The 20,716-nt window shown below is 51.0% G+C and overlaps 3 protein-coding genes across 3 annotated transcripts; 1 reads left to right on the forward strand and 2 right to left on the reverse strand.

Annotated features, from left to right (window-relative positions):
• Positions 1-1,163: 1,163 nt before the first annotated feature.
• Positions 1,164-6,619, reverse strand: ENH_00045250 (X-prolyl aminopeptidase, putative; the record flags this gene model as incomplete). The annotated part of the gene is made up of 15 exons (XM_013585439.1): positions 1,164-1,358; positions 1,587-1,689; positions 2,048-2,160; positions 2,345-2,415; positions 2,735-2,843; positions 3,118-3,349; positions 3,448-3,521; positions 3,774-3,989; positions 4,221-4,617; positions 4,766-4,917; positions 5,117-5,193; positions 5,369-5,495; positions 5,587-5,687; positions 5,925-6,034; positions 6,393-6,619. The coding sequence occupies 15 exons, from the start codon at positions 6,617-6,619 to the stop codon at positions 1,164-1,166; spliced, it is 2,304 nt and encodes a 767-aa protein (XP_013440893.1).
• Positions 6,620-7,782: 1,163 nt separating this feature from the next.
• Positions 7,783-10,779, forward strand: ENH_00045260 (ww domain U1 zinc finger domain-containing protein, putative; the record flags this gene model as incomplete). Its single annotated transcript, XM_013585440.1, has 5 exons — positions 7,783-7,857; positions 8,086-8,404; positions 8,548-9,984; positions 10,109-10,239; positions 10,714-10,779. The coding sequence occupies 5 exons, from the start codon at positions 7,783-7,785 to the stop codon at positions 10,777-10,779; spliced, it is 2,028 nt and encodes a 675-aa protein (XP_013440894.1).
• Positions 10,780-15,774: 4,995 nt separating this feature from the next.
• Positions 15,775-16,791, reverse strand: ENH_00045270 (hypothetical protein; the record flags this gene model as incomplete). Its single annotated transcript, XM_013585441.1, has 3 exons — positions 15,775-15,876; positions 16,034-16,453; positions 16,696-16,791. The coding sequence occupies 3 exons, from the start codon at positions 16,789-16,791 to the stop codon at positions 15,775-15,777; spliced, it is 618 nt and encodes a 205-aa protein (XP_013440895.1).
• Between the last annotated feature and the right edge of the window lie 3,925 nt (positions 16,792-20,716).

Genomic DNA, 20,716 nt, shown 5'->3' on the forward strand with positions numbered 1-20,716 from the left:
CATTGATCTGGCAGAGGACGTGCTGGTTGCATAGACTTCGGCCTAAACTCGCCAAGAGGCGTTTCGAGCCGTTCCAATACCTCTATTGACGGAACAAGAAGGCCCCCCTCGGGTGAGCAAGATCTTTTAGAGCTGCTTCTGAGGAGTGCTCGGAGCTCCCTGCGGGAGCTCCCTGCGCGGGATTTGTGATACCGGTCCGAGTACTCAGAATGAGGTTGCTCGGTGCTCCACGCTCCGATATGAACTACGAAGAAGCACATTGTTTGTCCCTATTTACTTAGTACAAAAGCGAGGATGCTGAGAAAGCCAAGAGCCTGTGAGTGCTGAACGGCCAATAAGACCACGGCGCTCATGGAACTATGTAACGAAGAATCATGGTCTTCCGTAGCTGCTTGGCTGAATGGTCTTCCCGTTGCACGCTGCCTTTGCCACAAGTTCTGCTCAATGCCTCTAAGAGAACCGTGCCAAGTGGCTGTCGCAAAAATAAATCCACCTGTGAACTACGCCGATACGTGAAACAATTTGACAATCCCCACACAGGGGGTTCAGTTGCACTCGACCGTGTTGTCGCTGTATGCACGATAGGTGCCATATAATTGTGGCTTTTTACTGTATCGCTTTGCGCACTCAGAAGTGACTTGAAGACAATTCTCCGGTGCACAAATAAAAGGGCCCAGCCCACAGAAACAAGCTCCAAAATTTGCGGCTGCGGCGATATGTGCTGGACCCAGCCTGAGTATCGCGTCAGCAGTGTGCAGCAGCGCCCCAGTGGCCAACGCAGAATCGCTGGCATATTGAACTGGTGGGGTGAAGTGCGCCGTTGTGGAGAAGCCATGCGGTGATTCCCCTGCTGGCAAGCAGCTGTAGTCAGTCCCCTTGTAGCAGCGTCTCTAGCGGAGTTTAACGTGATAATCCACAATTTTATGATCAATTGAAGGCTCCACTTATCGTTATCATCTTCAACGAGTGCATTGATTAGTATAATATTTCCTTCACGATGACACTGAGCATTACGCACTGCACCGGCAGCCCACTAAAATGCGCCTTGGCGTAGCCTTCGAGTGGTCGCACAGAGATATTCAGCTATATCAAGAGCAGCGCAGGCACTTGCATGGCGGATGTCGTCTTCAGAAGCAAGGCAGTGCACCCTGTCGGCAGAAGCATCAGGGCCACTCAGTCTGCAAGAGTTCGTGCAAAGGCTGGGTGTTCTTCTTCAGCCACGCGCGCACCTCCTCGCTGGTGACGGACACCGCCTGCGGAAGAGGCGGGCGAAAGGGAAAATCCTTCCCTTTCGTTGCAAGGCGAGAAGATATGCGCGTGAAAACACGCTGGTGGTAGGCGTCAAGCCACGATATTTCCTACACAAGCAGAAATAGGGGAAGCGCAGAAGCCTCACGGCTTTAGCTGTACAAATTCTGCGGCTTACACCGCCAAAAAGAGAATTAAAGCTGCAAGACACTTTGTTCACGTGAGGAACTGAATCTAGCTGGGAAGCGTGTTGCACAGCCAGCAAGCTAGTTCGCTGACAGGCATTCCACGTGAGAGCGAAAGTCCTGGCAAGAGCTTCCAACCTTTCGTAGGCTAACCTGGCGCGTAAGGAGAGAGGCGTCGATAAGTCTCGCTTGAATGGGTACGAGGGTAAGAGAATCGAATTCCAAAAACCGCCTGCCGCGGTGGCTGAGTCCACTCCTGAGCAAAATAGCAGCAACAGCGTGCAGAGGCCAAAAATAAAGCAGCTCCATGACTTCACGCCACTGTCTCTACGAACACAGTGTAGATAGAGAGCCAACACACAAAGTGCACACCCAAGTTCTCTAGAAGTTGGAAGGACCATGCACACTGCTGCAGGTTTTGCTTTCCAGTGTGCAAAGCCTCAGCGGACAGCCTCGCCCCATCACGCCGCACGCGGTATATTTACTACCAGTGGCACCTGAAAACTAACACTGGTAGCGGCACGAAATATATAAACAGCCAAAATATTCGCGGGAATATTTTTTTTTGCGTGTCCTGTCCGCTGGAGCAGGGGTGGCTTCCTCCTATGGCTCACGGTTTCACCGCCGCAAGGTTCTCTATGCGAATGCCGAAGGCTTTATCCTTGTAAAAGCCAGGCTCGATGGAGAGGACAGAGCCAGGCTGCATTTCATGAAGCGATGCCGCTCCCTGCCAGGAAGTCACACACAAAAGCAGACTAATCGGATAAGCACAAAATAAAACGTGTTTTGCCTTGGGACTTATTAACGGCATCACGTGCATTAGCCGGGAGAGGTCAACAGACGTATATGTAGGAGCAACTCTTTCTGCTACTGCAGCAGCTACTGCAGCAGTAGCCGTACTTGGCCCCTACCGTCAGACGGGGAGAAATGCCTATAGGGCCTTCATGCACGTTGAGAAAGTGCCCAACTCCGTGTCCCGTCCCTAAAGTGCAACAGGTGCGTTCAAAAACGTCGGGGAAAAATATGCGCTCCTGTGATCTTCCTTGCTTTTTGTGTTTTGGGGCCTCTGCGCTGCTTGGGTTCGTGTTCTGCTGCGTCCGGTTGTGTGTGAGTCGCTGTGTATTGAGCAGTCATGCGCTTCGCGTGGCTGTTAACATCTTTTTGTTAACATGTGCTGGAACTTATTGCTACCGTGTTCTGCCCTATCAATGGCATCCTAGCTTACAATCAGTGTACACTGCTATGTGTCTGTGCGTCTGCCCGTGCTTGTCAGAGTGAACACGACTTAAAGCGGAATTTACCGTGCATATAATCGAGGCCCTTGTTCCAAAGGTGTTGTCTCGCTAGTGCATCGATTTGTGGTCCTTTTGAGCCCTCAGGAAACTTTTGAGCGCTCAGTCCTATCATCCCCTGTAGAACAAACAAAAACAATGTATAAAACCAAACCCCGCCAGGTTAGGAGAGAGCTCCGCAGGACCGCAAAGGTTCCATGGCGGCACAGGCAAACGAACATACAAAGACAACGCAGGTTATATTCGGAAGCGTGGCAACACGAAGAGAAAGATGCCCATGGAGATAACGGCCATCGCTCGCAGACGATCAGGCATGGGAACGCAGACAACGGGCTGATTTTTGTGTATCTAGGCTCCATAGAAGCGTTTCATCCACTGTTTTGATGCCTCACCTTCAAAACGAGTGTGTAGGCCTCCTTTTGTTCATCTGTGGGCTCGCCAAGGTGAAGCGTGCGGGTAACGTCTGTAGTTCCTGTGAGATACTGTCCTCCCGAGTCCAGCAAGAATATTGGGGATTCATTTTGAGCGGCAGGCTCCCCACCTGGGCCCCTTACTGTAACGCATAGCAACCCTTCAGGCTCGGACATGCGGGCCTTAAGCTGCAGACTTGTCTCCGGGCCTGGCCTGAAAACACCGAAGGCGTAATTGGTAACAATGCTTCTTACTGTTCCTGCTCCAGTAAAAGGGAAACCCGCAAGCACCTGCGGATGACGCATTCTCACCTGTAGTGGGCTAACGCACAATTGGAACCGAAGCAAGATATTGATGCAAAGGAAGTACCCCTAAACAGATCAGACTTTCAGGGGGAACAAAAGGCGACACGCAAGAGCAAATGAATGCAATGAATGGGACTACGAGCAAAAATTAAAGACATACGCAGGTACACAGCCTCATAGGCAACCCCAAGTAAATATCTAAGCGGTAGGCATTCTCGTCGATCGCCTCTCTCCCACATTGGGAAGCAGCGGTCCAGAAGCAGCCGTCTCTGCACTTGAATGAAGCACTGTTGGGACTTGCTTTCGATGCAAGTGTGTCAAGTGTTGTTTACCATGGCCTCTCTGGATGCATCTACGGCTTCCTTCAGCGTCCATTCTGTCAGGATGCATTCTTGTCCACCATGCTCCTGCTGCTGCGGCGGCGTCATTGTCGCTCTGGCATTGGCTAGCAGTTGTTTCTCAAACCAGCAGAAGAAAGTGGCCAGGGCCACCCCGTCATCCTCGTGAGCCTCGGCCATCCCTTTGAGTTCCTTCTCATCCTTAGCAGCCTAATAATGCAAAAAAAAGGCACGACAGGAGTCCACAGGAAGTTCTAGCTCAGAAGTACAGCGGAACTTCTGGTGGCACTACGTAGTTGGACATGCATACTATACATAATGCACGGCCAACTCAGCATTTGTTTTCCTCATTGCTTTAACACTTTTTCGTGTGCACAAGCCGTTGAGTATACCACTGTGGTGCAGGCTGCGCGTGTGTTCGTGTGTGTCCGCTTTGCAAACCTTAGCAACAGAGACAGGTGTGTCCTTAACGATAAGGCGTTTCGAGTCAGCCAGAATGCGGTGTATTGCCAAGTTTATTTTGGGATCCAGCCAAGCCACTCGCTGCTCATCAAGGGCCCCTGCTATCTGCAGCTTCGACCTAGGTTCCTGATGTGTTTTGTCGCCGCCAGCGAGAAGCCAATCAACAGCACCGAGCAGGCCCTCATGCGTCTGCTGCTGCAGATCCTCCGGCAACTGCTGGTGCTCTCGCTGCAGCTGCTGCTGCTGCTGGCTAAGATCCCAGGTAAGGAGGAGCTGTAGGTCACTGGCGAGGCTTTCATAAGGCCTTAGCACAGCACCTTCTGTCGCCAGTTCCGCCTTGGCCGAAGAGGACACCCTGGTAGGGTCCGTGTACACCCTGAATCCGAAACTCAATCAAGTCGTTGGTTCACTGAAGAATGTAACATTACAGGCACAACGGAGTTTATACGGAGGTCTGTTCTGCACAGAACTAGACAGATATACCACGCAGAGAATGGACAAAGAAGAGGAAGGAAGCCGCTCACAGTAGGCGCCAGGGACACGGTTTCGCACAGTGGGGATCCTCAGCAGAAGCTACATTAGGGCCTTTGGCCAATAAGGCGTAGGAATAAAAGACAGTGCTGTTTGGTGAATCAGATCCTCGCAGGTTCGTAAGCCACGCCACTTCGTCAAGACTCTGGAGAACATGAACGCACCACAAAATCTAGGGTTCACCGCCTGGCCCCCTCACGTGTGTTCTCAAAAGTTGAGGGCCCACACATACAGAATTTGACACAGCCCTATACTACGCAGTGTGCACCTTGGCTTCACGAGCCCTGAATCCCTCAGCAAACAGCCGGAACCCGTCTCCATAACATTAGTCCACGAAGACTCACCGAGAGCAGCAGAAGATCTGCGCCTTCCTTTGCCATCGTCTGGACCGTCCTGGCCACCTTTTCCCGCGTAGACAGTCCTGCGGACACGCCTCCAACGCTTATCCCAAGGCTTTTAGCCTTGACAGTATAAGGACGAAATACCAACAATTTCTTGCCCTTGCGTCCGGTTTCCATGACTGCAAATTCAAACCGGGATCTAATGCATACATGCATGCGACTATGTGCCCCCCTCGCTGCTAAGTCCTCTCTCACCCCTAAATTCCTTTGGATGCACGTACACGGAGCTTGAGGGGAGGACTGGCCTCTGGACACCCCATATCTCATCAACAAGGTTTCGATCCAGAGGAATGATGTGCCTAACAGACTCGTCCTGGCTCCCCTGAGCCAGCACAAAGACACCAATTTCGGGTTCCCAACTTCGGTTTAGCGGGAAAAAGAACGGCGGTGTAAACTCGAAAGGCTCTAGCTACCTGGTGGGTTTGAGCCTCTCGCTGAACGTTGAAACCGGCATCCTTTATCTGGCTAAGGAGTCCCAGTGAAGTTGTAAAAGCATCGACACCGAGACGCCGAACTGCAAAACAACACTCAAAGCTGAAGCACCTTCAACCAGTGCACCGGTTTGGTTTCCCGCTAGGCTTCCATGTTCCTAACAAGGCGCAAACTAAATGCTTATGGTGTCTTCATTCGACACACGGCTATAGCGTCAATGCTCCATTTGCCCTTGTATTAATCAATTGTAGCTTAATGGCAATCCCAGCTTCACGCGACAGACGAGGCATTCCTAGAATCCCTAGGTTTTTGAGCTGACTTTTCGTTTCTTGTTTTAGGAACTGAGTGAGCGTTGGCGTGTTTCCGAAATCCGATTTCATGAGCTGCCATAATCCCACGGGCAGCTGCTGCTCTGCCTGAGAGAAGTACCTGACCAAGGCAAGCGCAACAAAGTGTATATAATACCAAAGACATAGCGATGGAGGGCCCCCACAGATACAAATTCAGGTGGGACAGAGCGCGAAAGCAATCAATTTGTGCTATGCCTCGATCATTCGTATAACTGCGCATCTCTGCCTGTCTCTATGCATATTTCCGCCTTTCTTGATCTTCTGTCGCAAAAGAGAAACAATGCAGACGATGCGCCGCAGCTGGGACAAAAAATACACGAAACTCGTCAAGCCGTCAAGGCATAGCAGGCTTTACAAAAGGCGGCAGCGGTTAGAGTAAGTAAGGAGTAAGACGCGCAAGCGGCTTATTGAGGAGGTCAGTTCAAGACTCTCCTTACCTTCCATCTGTCCAGAGGAATGCACTGTCTCTCGTTACAAGAGCCAATCCATTTGAGCCACTAAAATTAGACAAAAATGTCCTACGGGCAAAGGCGCTAGCTGGAATTTCGCTACCATGAGCATCTGCATCATCAACTATCAAGCCATCCAGCTGATGAGCCTGAAGAAGCAAACGGAGAGCTCCCAGCCGCTCGGCTGCGGCAGCGTCGATTCCCCTAGACACCATCCTGCTGCTGCCGCTGCTGCTTGTCACGGCGTAGTGCAGGAACTTGGGAGAAAGGTAGGTAGCAAGAAAAGGATTAAAGGGAAAGGGGAAACCCCCAGTGACAGGGAAGGCAACGGAACTACTGGAGAAAAAGCAGCAACGAACTACAGACACACATAAAAAGACTCGGCCCCACGCGTGCCGCATTGGCAGCACGACTAATACGTACTACCAGTGCTGCTCCTGATGTTCCTGACACTCTTCCTGATATTTCTAGCGGTGGAGTAGATATATTTCGTGAAATCACAGACACACACCTCTGCCCGTCACCTGACAGCTGAGGGTGCGCGATGCTGATCGGAGTGTTTGCAGGTATATTCCTGACAATGCTGGGTACAATATAATCAGACAGACAAGGAAACGAGAAAGACTCTCGGTTGGCGCTGCGTAAACCCGCAATTCGTCTGTGTGAGTGGCTGGCTCAACCTTTGTGGATCATGCAGGCTGAGCAGCTGTGAATACCCGTTACCCCAACACCGCTATTTAGAGTCAACCTTTCTGCCGGCCCAATCTTCGTACATAAAGCCGACGGAGTTCCTTAACTACAGAAGATCAAATCTAAGTCTCTTTCTTTCGGCCACCCCGTTGATACACCCCCGTGCATGCATTTGGGAAGCCGGGAGCAAGTCACTGCAAGAAGGTGGGCCCCAAAAGCCTGTGAGGGACAGCTCAGAGGTCGCCCTTCCTCTCACTTGGTCATTGCTCTGAGAAAAATATACAGCTCCTTGTCTGAATGACTCTATGCGTTTACGTTTCCTCTCCGGCTCTCCACTTCCACACCATGAAGTGATATCCGCACTATAGACCAACTGCATTACAAGGACCGAAGAAAGGGTCGCATTCGCCTTATCGTAAATGCGTGCACCTGCAGAATGACCAGTACATTTGTCAGCCGCTTCGCACAATTCCCAGAAGCAGTAGCAAAGAGAGCAATACTGCGGCTCAGGCTCATGCGCTGCATAGTTGCAGCGGCGAAGTATCGGAGCGAGTGTAAGACAACGGAGTTGAACAGCATAAAAGAAGTAAATTTGGAGTGCAAAGATTTTTGCGCGAATAGGCGCAGCTACACGGGTTCAGGAACAGCAACAGAAGCAGGGGAACAAGCGACTACGTCGGTTTAGGAAATGACTGAGCGATGGATCTCACAGAAGAAGCATTACTGCCAGATATGCAATACCTGGCTCAGTGGGCACATCGTGGTGAGTGTATCGGCTTCTGCTTCTGTATATTTGCCTCCGCGTTCCCTGGTATAACTCCCTGTCATCGCATCCTGCCGATAGAAGTGCTGTTTTGGCTGTTGCAGTCCCGTCTCAGCTTCTGTACGGCGTTTCATGCGGCGTAGCTTGTTATTTTCTGCAACGTATCAGAAAAAAGCTGTCAGCTTCCTGTGGCTGACGGCTTGCCACTTGTTCTCCACTTGTTCTCAGAACGTCAAAAAGCATGAGCAGTCCACTCGGCATTTAGAAAATGCACGGCAGCAATTGAAAAATGCGTACCAGCGGCATCAGGACAAGCAGAAGCAGGAATGTTTGCTTCAGCGGGAGCTGCAGCGAATGGAAGCTGCTGCTGCTGCTGCCATGCGTAACGATGAAGCTCTTGTTGCATCTCGGAGTGGCGGGCAAAGAGAGAACCTGAGAGAGACAACTAGCTGGGCGTGCGGCCCTTCACCCTACGAACAGCTACAGGCTCAGCGGGAGGAGAAAAATAGGATTCAGAACTTTCACAATGAGAGGAACCCTAACAGGCGTAAGTCACTGGCTCGACTAGTTACTGCCTGCAGACTGGGGATGATGGGGATCTTGCAGCAGCACGGTTTTCTAGAATATGAAATCGTTTTCTTTTGTCGTACAACTCTGAGTTTTGGTGTATGTGGCGTGGACACTTTACAGCAACTGCAACAGGCGCCAAAGTTGACGGCAGTAACAGCGACAGCAGCAGCAATATCGCATGCAGGAGTGACTCTTGGGAATTTGTGACAGACCAGGGACTTCCCTTTTTCCGAAATAAAATTTCTGGAGAGGTTTCATGGACACCACCGCCTGGCGCCAGCTATGTTGCAGCAGCTGCTGCAGCAACTGCTGCTGCCGCAGCTGTGCCCGCCGCTGCGGCAGCAGCTGCTACAACAAGTGCTGTTCCAGCACGCCCAGCCCTGCGCATAATTTCCGTCAAAAAGCCAGCAAAGAAAGAGCAACCAGACAGGTCGGGTATTGTCTCGTCATCTTCTGCTGCAGCCGCGGATGATTCTGCAGCGCGCAGTTCTGTTGAAGCACCACGGGTTGCTAGTGCTGAGGTAGCACCGTCTGGTGATGCCGTGCCCTCATCCGTGGCGGGAGCTCCTCCTGGATCCACCACTTCGACGACTGCTGCCGATTCACCAGTTGCTACGACGCTGCCAGCTGTACCTGCAGGTTCACTCGCTCCTTCTGCAGCAGCACAGGGAAGTGTCAAAGCAGAGACGCGTGATTCATCAAGCGCTGACGGCGTAGCTCATGGTGCTGCTTCAGGTATTGACTTCGCCGATGTCCCTGCTGTATCTTCTGTCGGTTTGGTGCCTGATTTTATTCCATCGGGATGTGGCGACAAGAACGGCAGCATTCCTCCAGACTATGTGTTGAAGAATGGTCATAAGGGTGTAGGCTTGTATAGGGACCGGCCCGTGCAGCAGCGCGAACATAATCGTTGCAAAGAGCGACAGTTCTCAAGTGGTTCAAGGCTGCTTCATCGCGAACACTTGCGACAGCAGCAGGAGGCACAAGAGCATCATGGCCAACAACAGCACAAGACAACAGTTCGTCTTAAGCGCACTAGAGAGGAGCAGGAGACAGCACCGCGTGGCCCGTCAACCGGTGCCGCTGCCGCTATAGCTGCTGCGGCAGCAGAAGCTGCGGCAGCTGCAGCAAGTCTGTGGGGAGACGACGAAGTACCAGCAACAGCGATTTCAGAGGAGGAATGCAGCAACGAAAACGGCATCAGAGCAGAGCCACCAGCAGCAACAGAATCTGTGGTTCACAAAGCGCCTCATCCTCAGGGCGTCAGAGAGAGCCGTAATAGAACCATTGAAGAGGGCGAGAGCCACAGCTTACTACAGGAAAAAGAAGAAACAAAAAAAGCAGCAAAGGCCGCAACAGAAGAAAATACAGAAGCAGCAGCAGCAGGTAAACAAACAATTCGTGCTGCAGAGGGCCCCACGATTGGCCCTTGGGTAGAAGCCAAGGAGGACGGATGGAATGCGATCGCTAGCAGGCAACAGCGGGAGCAGCAACTGTTAATGCTGCATCAGCAGCAAGCTCAGGAGCAACAGGAAGGGCAACAGGTAGATGATGACGGTGAGCTTTGCTTGTTGTGCTGTTAACCTTCTTGTTCAGTCCCCCATCTCCTGCCTAGGGTCTAGGGCACTTTTGGGAGCATAAGGTTTAGATTAGTTTTTGCATGGTTTCATTTCATGTGCAGTGGCACGATTACGGAGACTACGGGCCCAAGTGAAGCGGCATGGCATCCACCATGACTTCTCATGGAGAAAGGAAGGAGAAGCGGCTTACGTATACAACACCAACAGCAGCACCGACGGGCAGGGCATTGAAGTGAGGGACCATCGTGTCCCTCTGGGGCTACCCGCTTTTTCGTGAAGCTTTTGCCGATACTTTGTTGTTTGCGTGTGTCTTGCTTTTGCCTAATCCCTGTTTCATTTTCTGTCGGATTACCATGTTTATCTTCCTATCTAGGCATGGCGAAGCCTTTGCTGCCCATATTAATCTTTCCCCCTGTTCGTACGTGAAGTTTACACTGAATTGTTGACTTGCTCTCGCTGTTTTGTTCCTTCGTGTGTTTTGGTTTCACCGTCTTCGCCAGTGTGGCCCTCTTTGCTAGTTCGTTCTCATTTTCCCAGACTTGTGGGGTGGGCCTGCATGTCTCCACTCAATTGCTCTTTGCTCCCCGCATTTACCCACTTTTTTGCAATGCTTGTCTTTTGTTTCCGCGAGCTCTTTGTCACCAGTACAGCATAGCTGCATGCTTTAATAGGGAAACGTCGACGTTGATTATCACTTTGTTTTCAGATCCGCAGTCGACAACGCCCGGCGGCGTCTCGTCAACAAATGGAGCAGACAGAAGGAGCTGAGTGACGTCAGCCCTCTGTTCTGTTCGGTTTGCTTGAGGGATGGATGGTCCAGACTAAGGAAGATAGCCAGTGTTACCGTCACCTTCCATTTAGGATTCAGCTTCTGTCATTGAGAGCATTATCGGTAATAGCAAAAATAGCAGCCGTACGAGTAGCAGCACCAGCAGCAGTGGTTGCAATTGCAGCAACGACACTTGCAGCAGTGGCTGCTGGCAGGCCAGCATGGGGGGTCCAGCCAGGTGTACGTAAAGTGCGCGTTGGTATTTGTCAAAGTAACCTTCTGTTCACAGCGTTTGGAGTTTATGTTCACGTCATAGGCTTGGGTAGGTAAGCCACCCATGGGCATATAGGTTGCCAACGCATGAGCGCGTCATAAGGGCTTTGAGGCAGAGAAGTGAGCGAAGCTGGAGAAGGGGAAGCCAGTAAACAATAGGCACAAAGCACAAAGGTTGGCATACAGTACATCACGTGGCAACCTTAACTCCCCAGGACCTAGCACGGCATTCGGAACGTAGCTCACGTGTCGCGTCAGTCAGAAAACTAATCTCCTCCGTACATCTGCTTCAGTCTCGGAATAGGACGATCCTGTTTTTTGGTATTTTCGTGTGTACTTCCATATATGCCAGTTCACCGAGTCCGTAGTTTCTAAGAAAAGTACGTCTAATGTGCATTTTGCAGTACTTTGTTTCTGGCAAAGATGCCTCTATACGTGAAGTGCATCACATACTTTAGTACAGCACAAGGCTGACAGGAGTGCCCCTATGGGTACTGAAGACGCGCATTAAAGGCAGTCCTGAGACCCGCCGCGACGATAGCAACCACAAGGCCATTCGCTATGCGGAGTGTAAGCCATCTATGCAACTCCTCACGCTGTTATGTGGCTCGGTGTCTGGGAGTTACCTGGTGCTGAGGTAAATGTTTCGACGCAAAGCGCCTACCAAAGGCGGGAGTGAAGATCGCTTATAGATGAGAAGCAAGGCTGCGAGGCCGGATTGTTCCTTAGTTTACGGTGTACATAGAGTCGGTAGTCTGGCCAGGTGTACGTTCCTCCCCGGACTTGCTACCTTGCAGCCGCGAGACCCAGAATTTGGGTGAGTTGTTCGGCTGCGCGGCCACAGCACTACTTCAGTGTTGTTAGTGGAAATGGGGGCATCCCTCATAAGGTTCAGTGCTACTCCGCAGAAAGTAGCCCACTACGAGGGGACGAAGGATTTGTGCGACTCCCCACGCATATTCCCAGGAACAGGTTGGCTGCATGGTTCGGGGATAAGACGGCAATGGATTTCCCGCACGACCAAATCGCCACGCTGAATTGCCTTCCTCCCGTCACCCTTTCCCCACAATGGCCTCACTATACGCTGGATAAGTAAAATTGACCGCTAGCCGTAGTGCTGCACCGTGCATAGCAAAGGTCCAGCTTGATTGCTGGGCGCGGTAGAGCCAAGAATGTATCACGCCCATCTCAGGAGTCCCAATTTGGGCCGTTAAGGACCACGAGCCACAAAGTAATTATTTCAGGATGAGTAGTTGACTGTTAACGGTTGTCTAAGCGGTGGGCTTTGATGAGTTCTGCCTGGGCTCTGTGATAATCGACAACAAGTCGATTCGGCCACCTGCCCCGCTCTGGTTCAGTGGATGTCAAGGAATGTGCGGTACATTGGTAGAAGCACTTGCTTCACAATGTGTTTCTGTGCCTTAAGTTCAGTAGTATGTGTGTGTGGTTCGCTGCGCATGCACACACTGCCCCCAGCCGTTTGAGAGTTGAAGGGCAACCGGCCAATTGCCTCTTTTTCTTCTTCACCTTCCCAGCTTGTTTTATTTACCAGTCTTAAGCCGGAACTATCACTAGCATACGATGTATCGTACCACACGCGTTGCACTCATCACGCCGCTAGCGATGGCCCGCTGAGCGCTGTCGAGCCCGCTAAGTCAATGGTTTGGGTGTGATTCTTTCGTGTCTTTCTTCCAAGCAATACCAGCAGCACCTTTTGCCGCGTCAAGAGAAACATTGAAATATGAAGCATCATGGTCGCAGCGTCCACAGCAATGGATGCTGGAGCCGCAGCAGTAGCTGCAGCAGCGGTGCTGACAAGTGTGCGAGGTCTGCTGATCTGAGTAGGAGCAGCACCGCCAGCACGACCACCGGCTCCACAACTCCCGGCAGAGGTACCAGCCCATACTGGAGTAAGTCCAACAACACGAGTGACGTACAGTGTGAAGAACTGATAAGCGCGCGACGCTACGCCAAGTGTACGCACAGTAGCCATTGCTGTTGCAGTATTGACAGCAGCAAAAGTGGCAGCAGCAGCAGCGGCAAAAGTATTTTGTTCAATGCTCTGCGTCACTACTGGGAAGTGGGCACTTCCTTCCGATGGGGCTGCCGTCGGTCTTTGACTATAGGCATCTCCTGCCTCTTCTACCTGCTTCCGTGTGTTCTACTGCCATACACTGGCGGCTACGGCGGCAGTAGTTTCAGAGACAGCGCCAAAAGCAGCAGCAGCATCAGCGCTAGGAGAGAGGCGGAGTCATATCTTTGGGGTTTGGTTGCGGTGGCCTCCTTTTTGTCGGACTACGTATTTTCAGGTCAGCGGCATCACTGGTCTGTGCGTGCAGTGCACATGACGGACCGGTGGGTCGCCTCAGTTGCTCTCATGATGCAATGTTTTTACAATGTCCCATTCTGGTTTTCTGTTTCTCCGTCCACAGGGAGCTTGGGATTGCTCCTGGTGGTATGCTGCTGCGCTCTCAAATCTCGCAGCACTTTAGCCACTTCGTATGCGGAATATGTCTGGTCACATACCGCCTGGCATGTTGCAGGCGCATCGGCAAGGTGCATTATGGCTTGCTTAGAGCCAGAGTGAAGTTTTAATTCAGCTGCTACTGTAGCCCACGTGATTCTCGCGGCCTCATTTCGGGTTGTCAGGCGCTCCTGCTCCGGCTGAAAGGGTCGTCAAATAACTGTTGCTCCGACTACCATCACAGTTCGTCTTGAGGTGCACGCAGACACTACCTTCGGCGGCGCAGCAGCACTGCTGCGTGCTCCACCACTAGCAGGTAATCCTTTGCGAGGGAAGACCGTGCTGCGAAAGCAGTCTTTTACGCCGTATATTCCCCGTTTGTTTTTGCAGCAACTGCAGGAGCAGCAAGCTGCACATAAAGGCAGCATACGTAGTAGAAGCTCCATCTCATGCTGTTGGAGCTGCAGCTGACAGCGTCGAGAGATGCATAAGCTGCGATATAATGTACTTTTGAGACACAGTTCCTTTTGCTTGTTTCAAAATTTAGCTCGGGCGCATATGCGCCATAGTGACGATATTGCTCCATACGTGGGTTGCTGCCGCTTTTACGATCAGAGGACGGCATTTCCGTGCAGGTGAAATATATTGGTTTTACTGCAGCGCTTAGTATGAAGACTAGGATTGTTGTAGAGATCGGCTAGCAGCGTTCTGGGTCAATGGGCATCAGTGCTTGTACTGGGACTTGTCGGCTGAGCATTGACTGGCAGACATGCTGGCAAGCATAGGGACGAGCAAGCGGAAAGAGAGGGTCTTGACTACGCGTATAAGATACACTCAGGGGCGAACATGTTTTCCGCTGCATGCATTCGTGAAGCTCATTGGGAGTCCTTGAACCATCGGTTCATGTTCTCCTTTGGTTATTGGCTAGGCACCATCGATCTTCCTGCGATCGTTATTGTGAATCGCGTCTTCAAGATGCAATTTTCGCGTTGTAGTTTTCTCATGTAATGCATTTGCAGTGATTGGGTATCCCTTGAACGGTGAAGAATGTTACGCAGGAATTAAGGCTTCAAGCTTGGAGGCGAAACAGACTCTATTAGCTTGCGCCAGTACACAACATGGGAGTTTTGCTGCGTCATGGGTATTTCCTCCGCATATTTAACCACATCGTAGGAATACCAACTAAGCGCGAAATAGAAACCGCGTACCGTAGTAAGAAACCTTATAGAAGCCAAATTTGTTAGCTCATGTAGACTTTGGAGAGCCTAAGCATTTCAACAGCATCTAGCCCTTGATTTGCCGTTGGTGCAGCAAACAGGAGAAACGCAGCCGCCGCCGTCTCTGATATGCGTCCCTACGCTATTTTACGAGGCCTGCTGCACCTGCTGCCCCTCCATCATAAGGGTGCCATCCCCATTATCGTGGGTAGCTAGCACGCGCTTTGGTAGCCGTAATGCACGAGCTAGTCTGCAACTCATTGGACAACAGCAAGCTGAGCTCGAAGGTGCTGCTTGTAGGGCTATGCTTTCGCCGCAATGCAGAGTTAAGGGCAGCTTCGACATCACATTACCTGCGATCACGCTTTTTCTCCTTTCAAAGAGGCGCACTGTCGCCCATGTCTCCTGGAGAGGGCCTGAGCGTAAGTGCCTCCAGACTCCTCTACCGCAGTTTTGTGAGGCCAATAGCCTCTCCGCAGGCTGCAGGAGCAGCCTGCGAGTCACGTCTTTTGCCGTTGTCATTGCCGCCTCTGAATATTGCTCTAAGCTACCCTATGGCTTCCATCTAAGCGCAAACACTCACACTATCGCCAGAGATCTCCCGGCCTGCTGCTGAGGCAGCTGTTGGGCTGTTGCTTCATGTTTGTGCTGCTGTTTCGTCTTCTGCCATTTGTCTGAGCAATAAGTCTATAAGATGTATCTCCATCTTCGCTGAAACGCTGGTGGTGGGGCTCTGCACTGCAGGCTGCTGGAGGGTGTCTGGCTTCTCTGACCGCACCAGTAAAAGTCAGCTGTTCCGCTTCAGCCGATCAGCACTATGGGGGAGGCGAGCCACTCCGTCATGCCTAGGACAACGACTGGATGCTGCTGCCCATAGATGAGGGGCAGTATCAAAACTTCGACAGCGTCTATTTCTACGCTTTAGAGCAGCTCAGCGAATGCGCGCGAATAGGGACCAGACCGCTGGTCTCCTAATACGAAGTCCCGCACCTTGCAAGCAAATACTTGAGACCACCTCCAAACTAACGCATATCCAGCGAGTCTCTAGTCATTGCGGCGTTGCTCCACGAATATTAGCACAAAGCTACGGCCATGAGACAGCTTGAAGGAACTGCAAGGTCTGCTGCCATTGCGACCCTTATTAGCCTTTTAGACAAACCAGCGAAAGCTGGCAATGCCAGCAAAAAATAACATCAGAGCAGCAGACACGGATCTGTAGCTCCTGAAACTGATCGTCCATCAGCAGCAGATTTGTACTTCGGTCATGAACCCATGCAGTCTGCGTAATGTGTCATATTCTGACCCTTGCAATGAGTGGTTCTTCAAAGTCACCAGGTGCACCGTCATTCGGGGCCCCTGGATGTCGATTCACTCCTTTATTGGAATTTCTGCCACGGAGGCCTCCACCTCTGCTCTTCTCAGCAGGGGTGAATTTGCCACTAGTTATTCCAGACTCCTTGGGGCCATTCAGCTCAATCTCTGGCACACGCGGCCCGGATCTGTTCTGTTGTCCCCTTCCATTTGACAGCCCATCGGTGGATGTTTCCGTTGAATTCAGAGACCCACTGTTCCTACGCGAGCTGAGGCTGCCCTTTTTGTTCCTATTTTTCTTGCTGTGGCTGGGGGTATCCCTGTCGCTGTCCTTTCCTTCGTCTACTGGTGGCTTCATCGTTGCATCTAGGGAATGGAAAGGCCCGTACACTTTTGCCTCTGCGATGCGGTGCTGCGTACGAAAAGGAATAGCCAAAGTGGCACAACGGCTCCACACTCTTCACAACCTCTCCAGGCTGTTGCTGCCCTATCCCCGTTGTCGTAAGCGTAGGACTGAGCGCTGCTATATATGTCGCATAACAAGGAGACAATTAGCTGTTCTACAAGGTGCCTTCTTCCGCTTTACTGAATTAAGAGTCAGTACACTATCCCGCAAATGTCCCAATAACGGTGCTGAAATGCTCCAAACCTTACCAGCGTAGCGGAGTTGCGCAGGAATCTCGAAGCCAAGTTGAGCAGCTGCCAAGAACCCAATGCTGCAATACACGCGGCTGCAGCTGCTGTGACCATGCTTGTAATCCCTCCATCAGCCAAGAGGCCAAGGTCCCGAAGGCAGCTGCTGGCCATACGATCACGTAGACTTGCTCTCGCAAAGAATGAAGCCTCAACGGGAGGGACCACCGCAGGAAACGCTTCACTAAAAAGAAACTTCTGCGAGAAAATCCTATCCCATAGTGGGAGACGATCGCTCAGGGTGCCATGGCCGCCACGCGAACTGTTGGCAAGTAATTTTGTGTTTAGACGTATTGCAGACTGTGGTGCTGCCAGCTCCAACGCGGAGCCTACGGAGGCATAAGAGTTGAAGGAACCATTAGAATTTTCCCCTCGATTCAGATGTCCACTCAGACACCTTCCTGAAGTTGGGAAATATCCAGCGATGCAGAGCGGCCCTTTTGCGAAGTGCCAGCTAGAGACCTGGAATGGCAAGCCAGAAATAGGCGCCAATGCGGCTATGACAGTCAACAAGCAAAGAGCTGGCCAACCCTCTGACCGCCTCATCAACGGCATTCTTTCATGTTTACGTCAGGGCTGGGACAGGGATCCGGGTGCGGAGTGAGCCCAGTGACGACTCCGATTGAAACTCAAGATATATATCCCACTGCAGACAACTGTGTGGATCCGAAACAAATTACGGAATGAGGAAAGGGAATTGTCCAGCATGAGTGGAGCTGCTCCTTAATATCAAGAGTCACGCCTCAGCATCTAGACAGCCTAATCCAGCCCCACGCCAGGGTATTTGTGTCTTGTCAGCAATCAGCACGGAGAAGCAGGATCGATGACGCCAAGTATGTTTTGATTTCCTGAATTATTGACGTATTTTGTAGTGTTACACACTGCAGGGGAAGTGTAAAACGAGACGCTAGCCACTGGGGACGTTATGGACTCCACCAAGAAGAAAGCTGACGCGGCAGGGGCAAGGGACGACTGTTTAAAGTGTACCAGTAAACACTGTGTGGCTGTTACTTTCTTGAGGTCTGGTAGGAAAAGCTGTATCAAGTGCTCTTTTTTGGGCAGCACACCGGGTCCACATCGCCGGAAGACCGCAAGAATAGCTAGTAAACAACTTCCAAGATCCGACGACGGCATCACCAGCCGGCATAATCCCTTCTGCGCCGTTTCACTGAGAGGAAAAACAGCTGTTTACGCCTAGACGGAGCGGATAATAATATACTGGTCCTGTTATATAAGATATATTTGATGTTTCCGAGGCGTGGGCTTGTCGAGGGTCTCTGCCGCCCTAAAATTCAGTGCTTGCTTCAGCGCTATCCAGACGCCAGCGACATCAACAAGATATTATTTTCCTTTGAGAGGAGGAATACCAACCTGAACTGAAGCAAACATGCGCATCGGTTTCCTTAGTAATATTAACTGACGAAGGGAAAGTAACTAGATAGGAATTGTAGCTCCGCGGCTGAGGACTCTTATGCCTGGGACCGAACTTTTGCTCGTAATTCCTCTTTCAGAGCAAATCGGAAAATGTTGGCCGTTGATTGGACGCTTAAATCGTGCTGCTCACGTGGCCAGTGGATAACTTTGTCCGTGATAGCAAGCTGGACGCTTGTTGCTATTGTGCTGTGGCACTGCAAGGTTTGTGGCAAGCACATTTTGCTTCAGTTTAAACTGCTCACAACATTTCTTCACGAGTTCTCCCATGCATCTGCTACGTGGATTACTGGGGGAAAGGTTAGAGGAATCGGTGAGTAAGGGCAGCTCAAAACGTGGGGGCTTAACAATGCAATTACCACCTTGGGGACCTGAGTGAATCGATCAGCTCGAGCGAAACAGTTGTTTCTGCAGCTGGAACCCCGTTCCACAGACTTTGGGACCAGCTATATACGTAGATAATACGACGCCATCCGTGCCGCCTTCATGATAGCTGTGACGAGATAGCTATCACAGCAAGGTTCGCTGTTTCTGGTGGTGAAGTCGCCGTGTAGCTTTAGTTTTGCTTGTGTGCAGAGGTTTACACAAATGAGGGAGGTGTTACGCGCACAGTCGGAGGAATTCGGTGGATTATTTTACCTGCTGGATACATCGGGAGCTGCTTCTGGGGCTTTGTATTTACGCTTCTCGCAAGTATTAGCATTTGGACTCTCCGAGTAAGCGCTGGTCTGCTGTGCTTCATGCTGCTCCTCGTCCTGTTGTTTTTTGCGAGAAACTGGACAATTGCTATAGTAAGCGTTGTTTTCCTTATTGAAATAGTCATTGTGTGGGTCTTCACGGAAATTTACCACAATGTTTGGCCATTACGGGTTGCCATGCTGGCGATTGGAGCTATGAACAATGTGTACAGTCTTCTTGATATTCTGGATGATACAGTGCGCAGGAAGGAGCCTGATAGTGACGCATACAAATGTGCATCGCTGACACACTGCAGTAGCCGACTCTGCGGCTCGCTTTGGGGTATTCTGGCATTGGGAATCGTCATTGCGGAAGTTTATTTGCTGCTGGCTATTAAGGACGTTGGGGACGAAACTTTTTAGAGGCTTCTTGTTGTGCTTCTTGCTGTGCGTCTAGATAGTGTAGTACGATATTTCTCGGAAGCAGTACCTATCCCCAGCGTCGCGGCTGAGTCTGTCGAAAAGATATACTTAACGCTCCAATCATCGTTCAGTTCTAGCAAGCTACTCTTATTTTATGACTTTACGATGAAGCTACTTTTAGGAATTGGGCGCTCTGCGCTACGTCAAATGCTCGCTTGAGTGTAGCGCTCTCTTGCTGTTAGACGGCAATAAAAATTGAGCACCAAAAGATGCTCCGAGTCAAATGCTTTGACGCAGTGTTGCCACTATGCATCAACTTTACGAGAGAATTAGGGGAAATTAAGCGGCCCAAACGTACTTGCAGCGTAACTTGCGGACCGGCTGCTACGGATTTTATGAGACAGTCTCATGTCCGGAATTCTGAAAAGAGCCATTTTAGAGGCTTTGTCCGGCGAGTTAGGTCACCATGCAGCATTCCAGGCATCAACGCGGCAGATTCCCGCCATCAGTGCTGCTTTTACCTTGCCATTTCTCATAATTTCTGGCTTTCTTTTCTTGAGTCCAGTGCACTGACAAGGAAAACCGAAACTGCCTTAATGAGTAACTGCGAGAGGATCCCGAAGCAGGTTGGTTTAGCATGGTAGTGCCAAGCAGCGCCTCTCGGGGACTTTTGGAGACCTACTGCACGAAGCGCCCAAATTAGCAGCAGGCCAGGATATATAGAGGCTTTCACTGTTGACAAGGATGTTAACTGAAGCTGTGATCAACCTGCACTTCGACATTAGGATGGCGTGCACTCAGTATCTGCGCAAAAAGGTGACTCAAGCGCTCGCGAGGTTTGGTAGCCAGAACTCGATATCACTGCTCAAAAGCGCAGCCGAGCTCTCGAGCCCGCTTCTGGTACCGCCCCACTGAAGCCATGACCCTTTCCCATACCAATTTTTTTCGTGGCACTGCATGTAGTGGGCCGTAGCGGTCTAGTGCTTCTGCCGCTTCCTAAGTACTACCCGTGTTGAATATTGTGGTGCCTAGGGCCTCCACGGGCCACTTACCAAAGTCGCAGCACTACAGAGGGGTCATTTTGTTCTACTTATTAAGATACCTACGACTCGATAGCTTCGAGTCTAATCGCTACTATCTGGTGGTTAACTTCGGCGAGAAGACGTAGAAGTCCCAAACCAGTCGTCAGGACACAGCACGAACTAAGCCTACAAATGCAATGTACACAAATTTACACTGGGCATACGCGCGTAGAAATTCAACATCACACTGTGGTTACCCTCTTAAAGGGGTAATGTGGGGGTAGCAGTTAGTTTCTTTGACCCCCTTTACGGTGTTACTGATTTGTTGCTGCTCGCAGGGCAAGTCCTGAATATGATTGCGTCAATTGGCATTTATGTTTTTAAGTGAGTGTAAGCCGGCAAAGCCAACAACGAGACATGCAGCAGCAA

Source organism: Eimeria necatrix, genomic scaffold, assembly GCF_000499385.1.
Source record: "Eimeria necatrix Houghton genomic scaffold, Enh_scaff33, whole genome shotgun sequence".
NCBI lineage: Eukaryota > Apicomplexa > Conoidasida > Eucoccidiorida > Eimeriidae > Eimeria > Eimeria necatrix.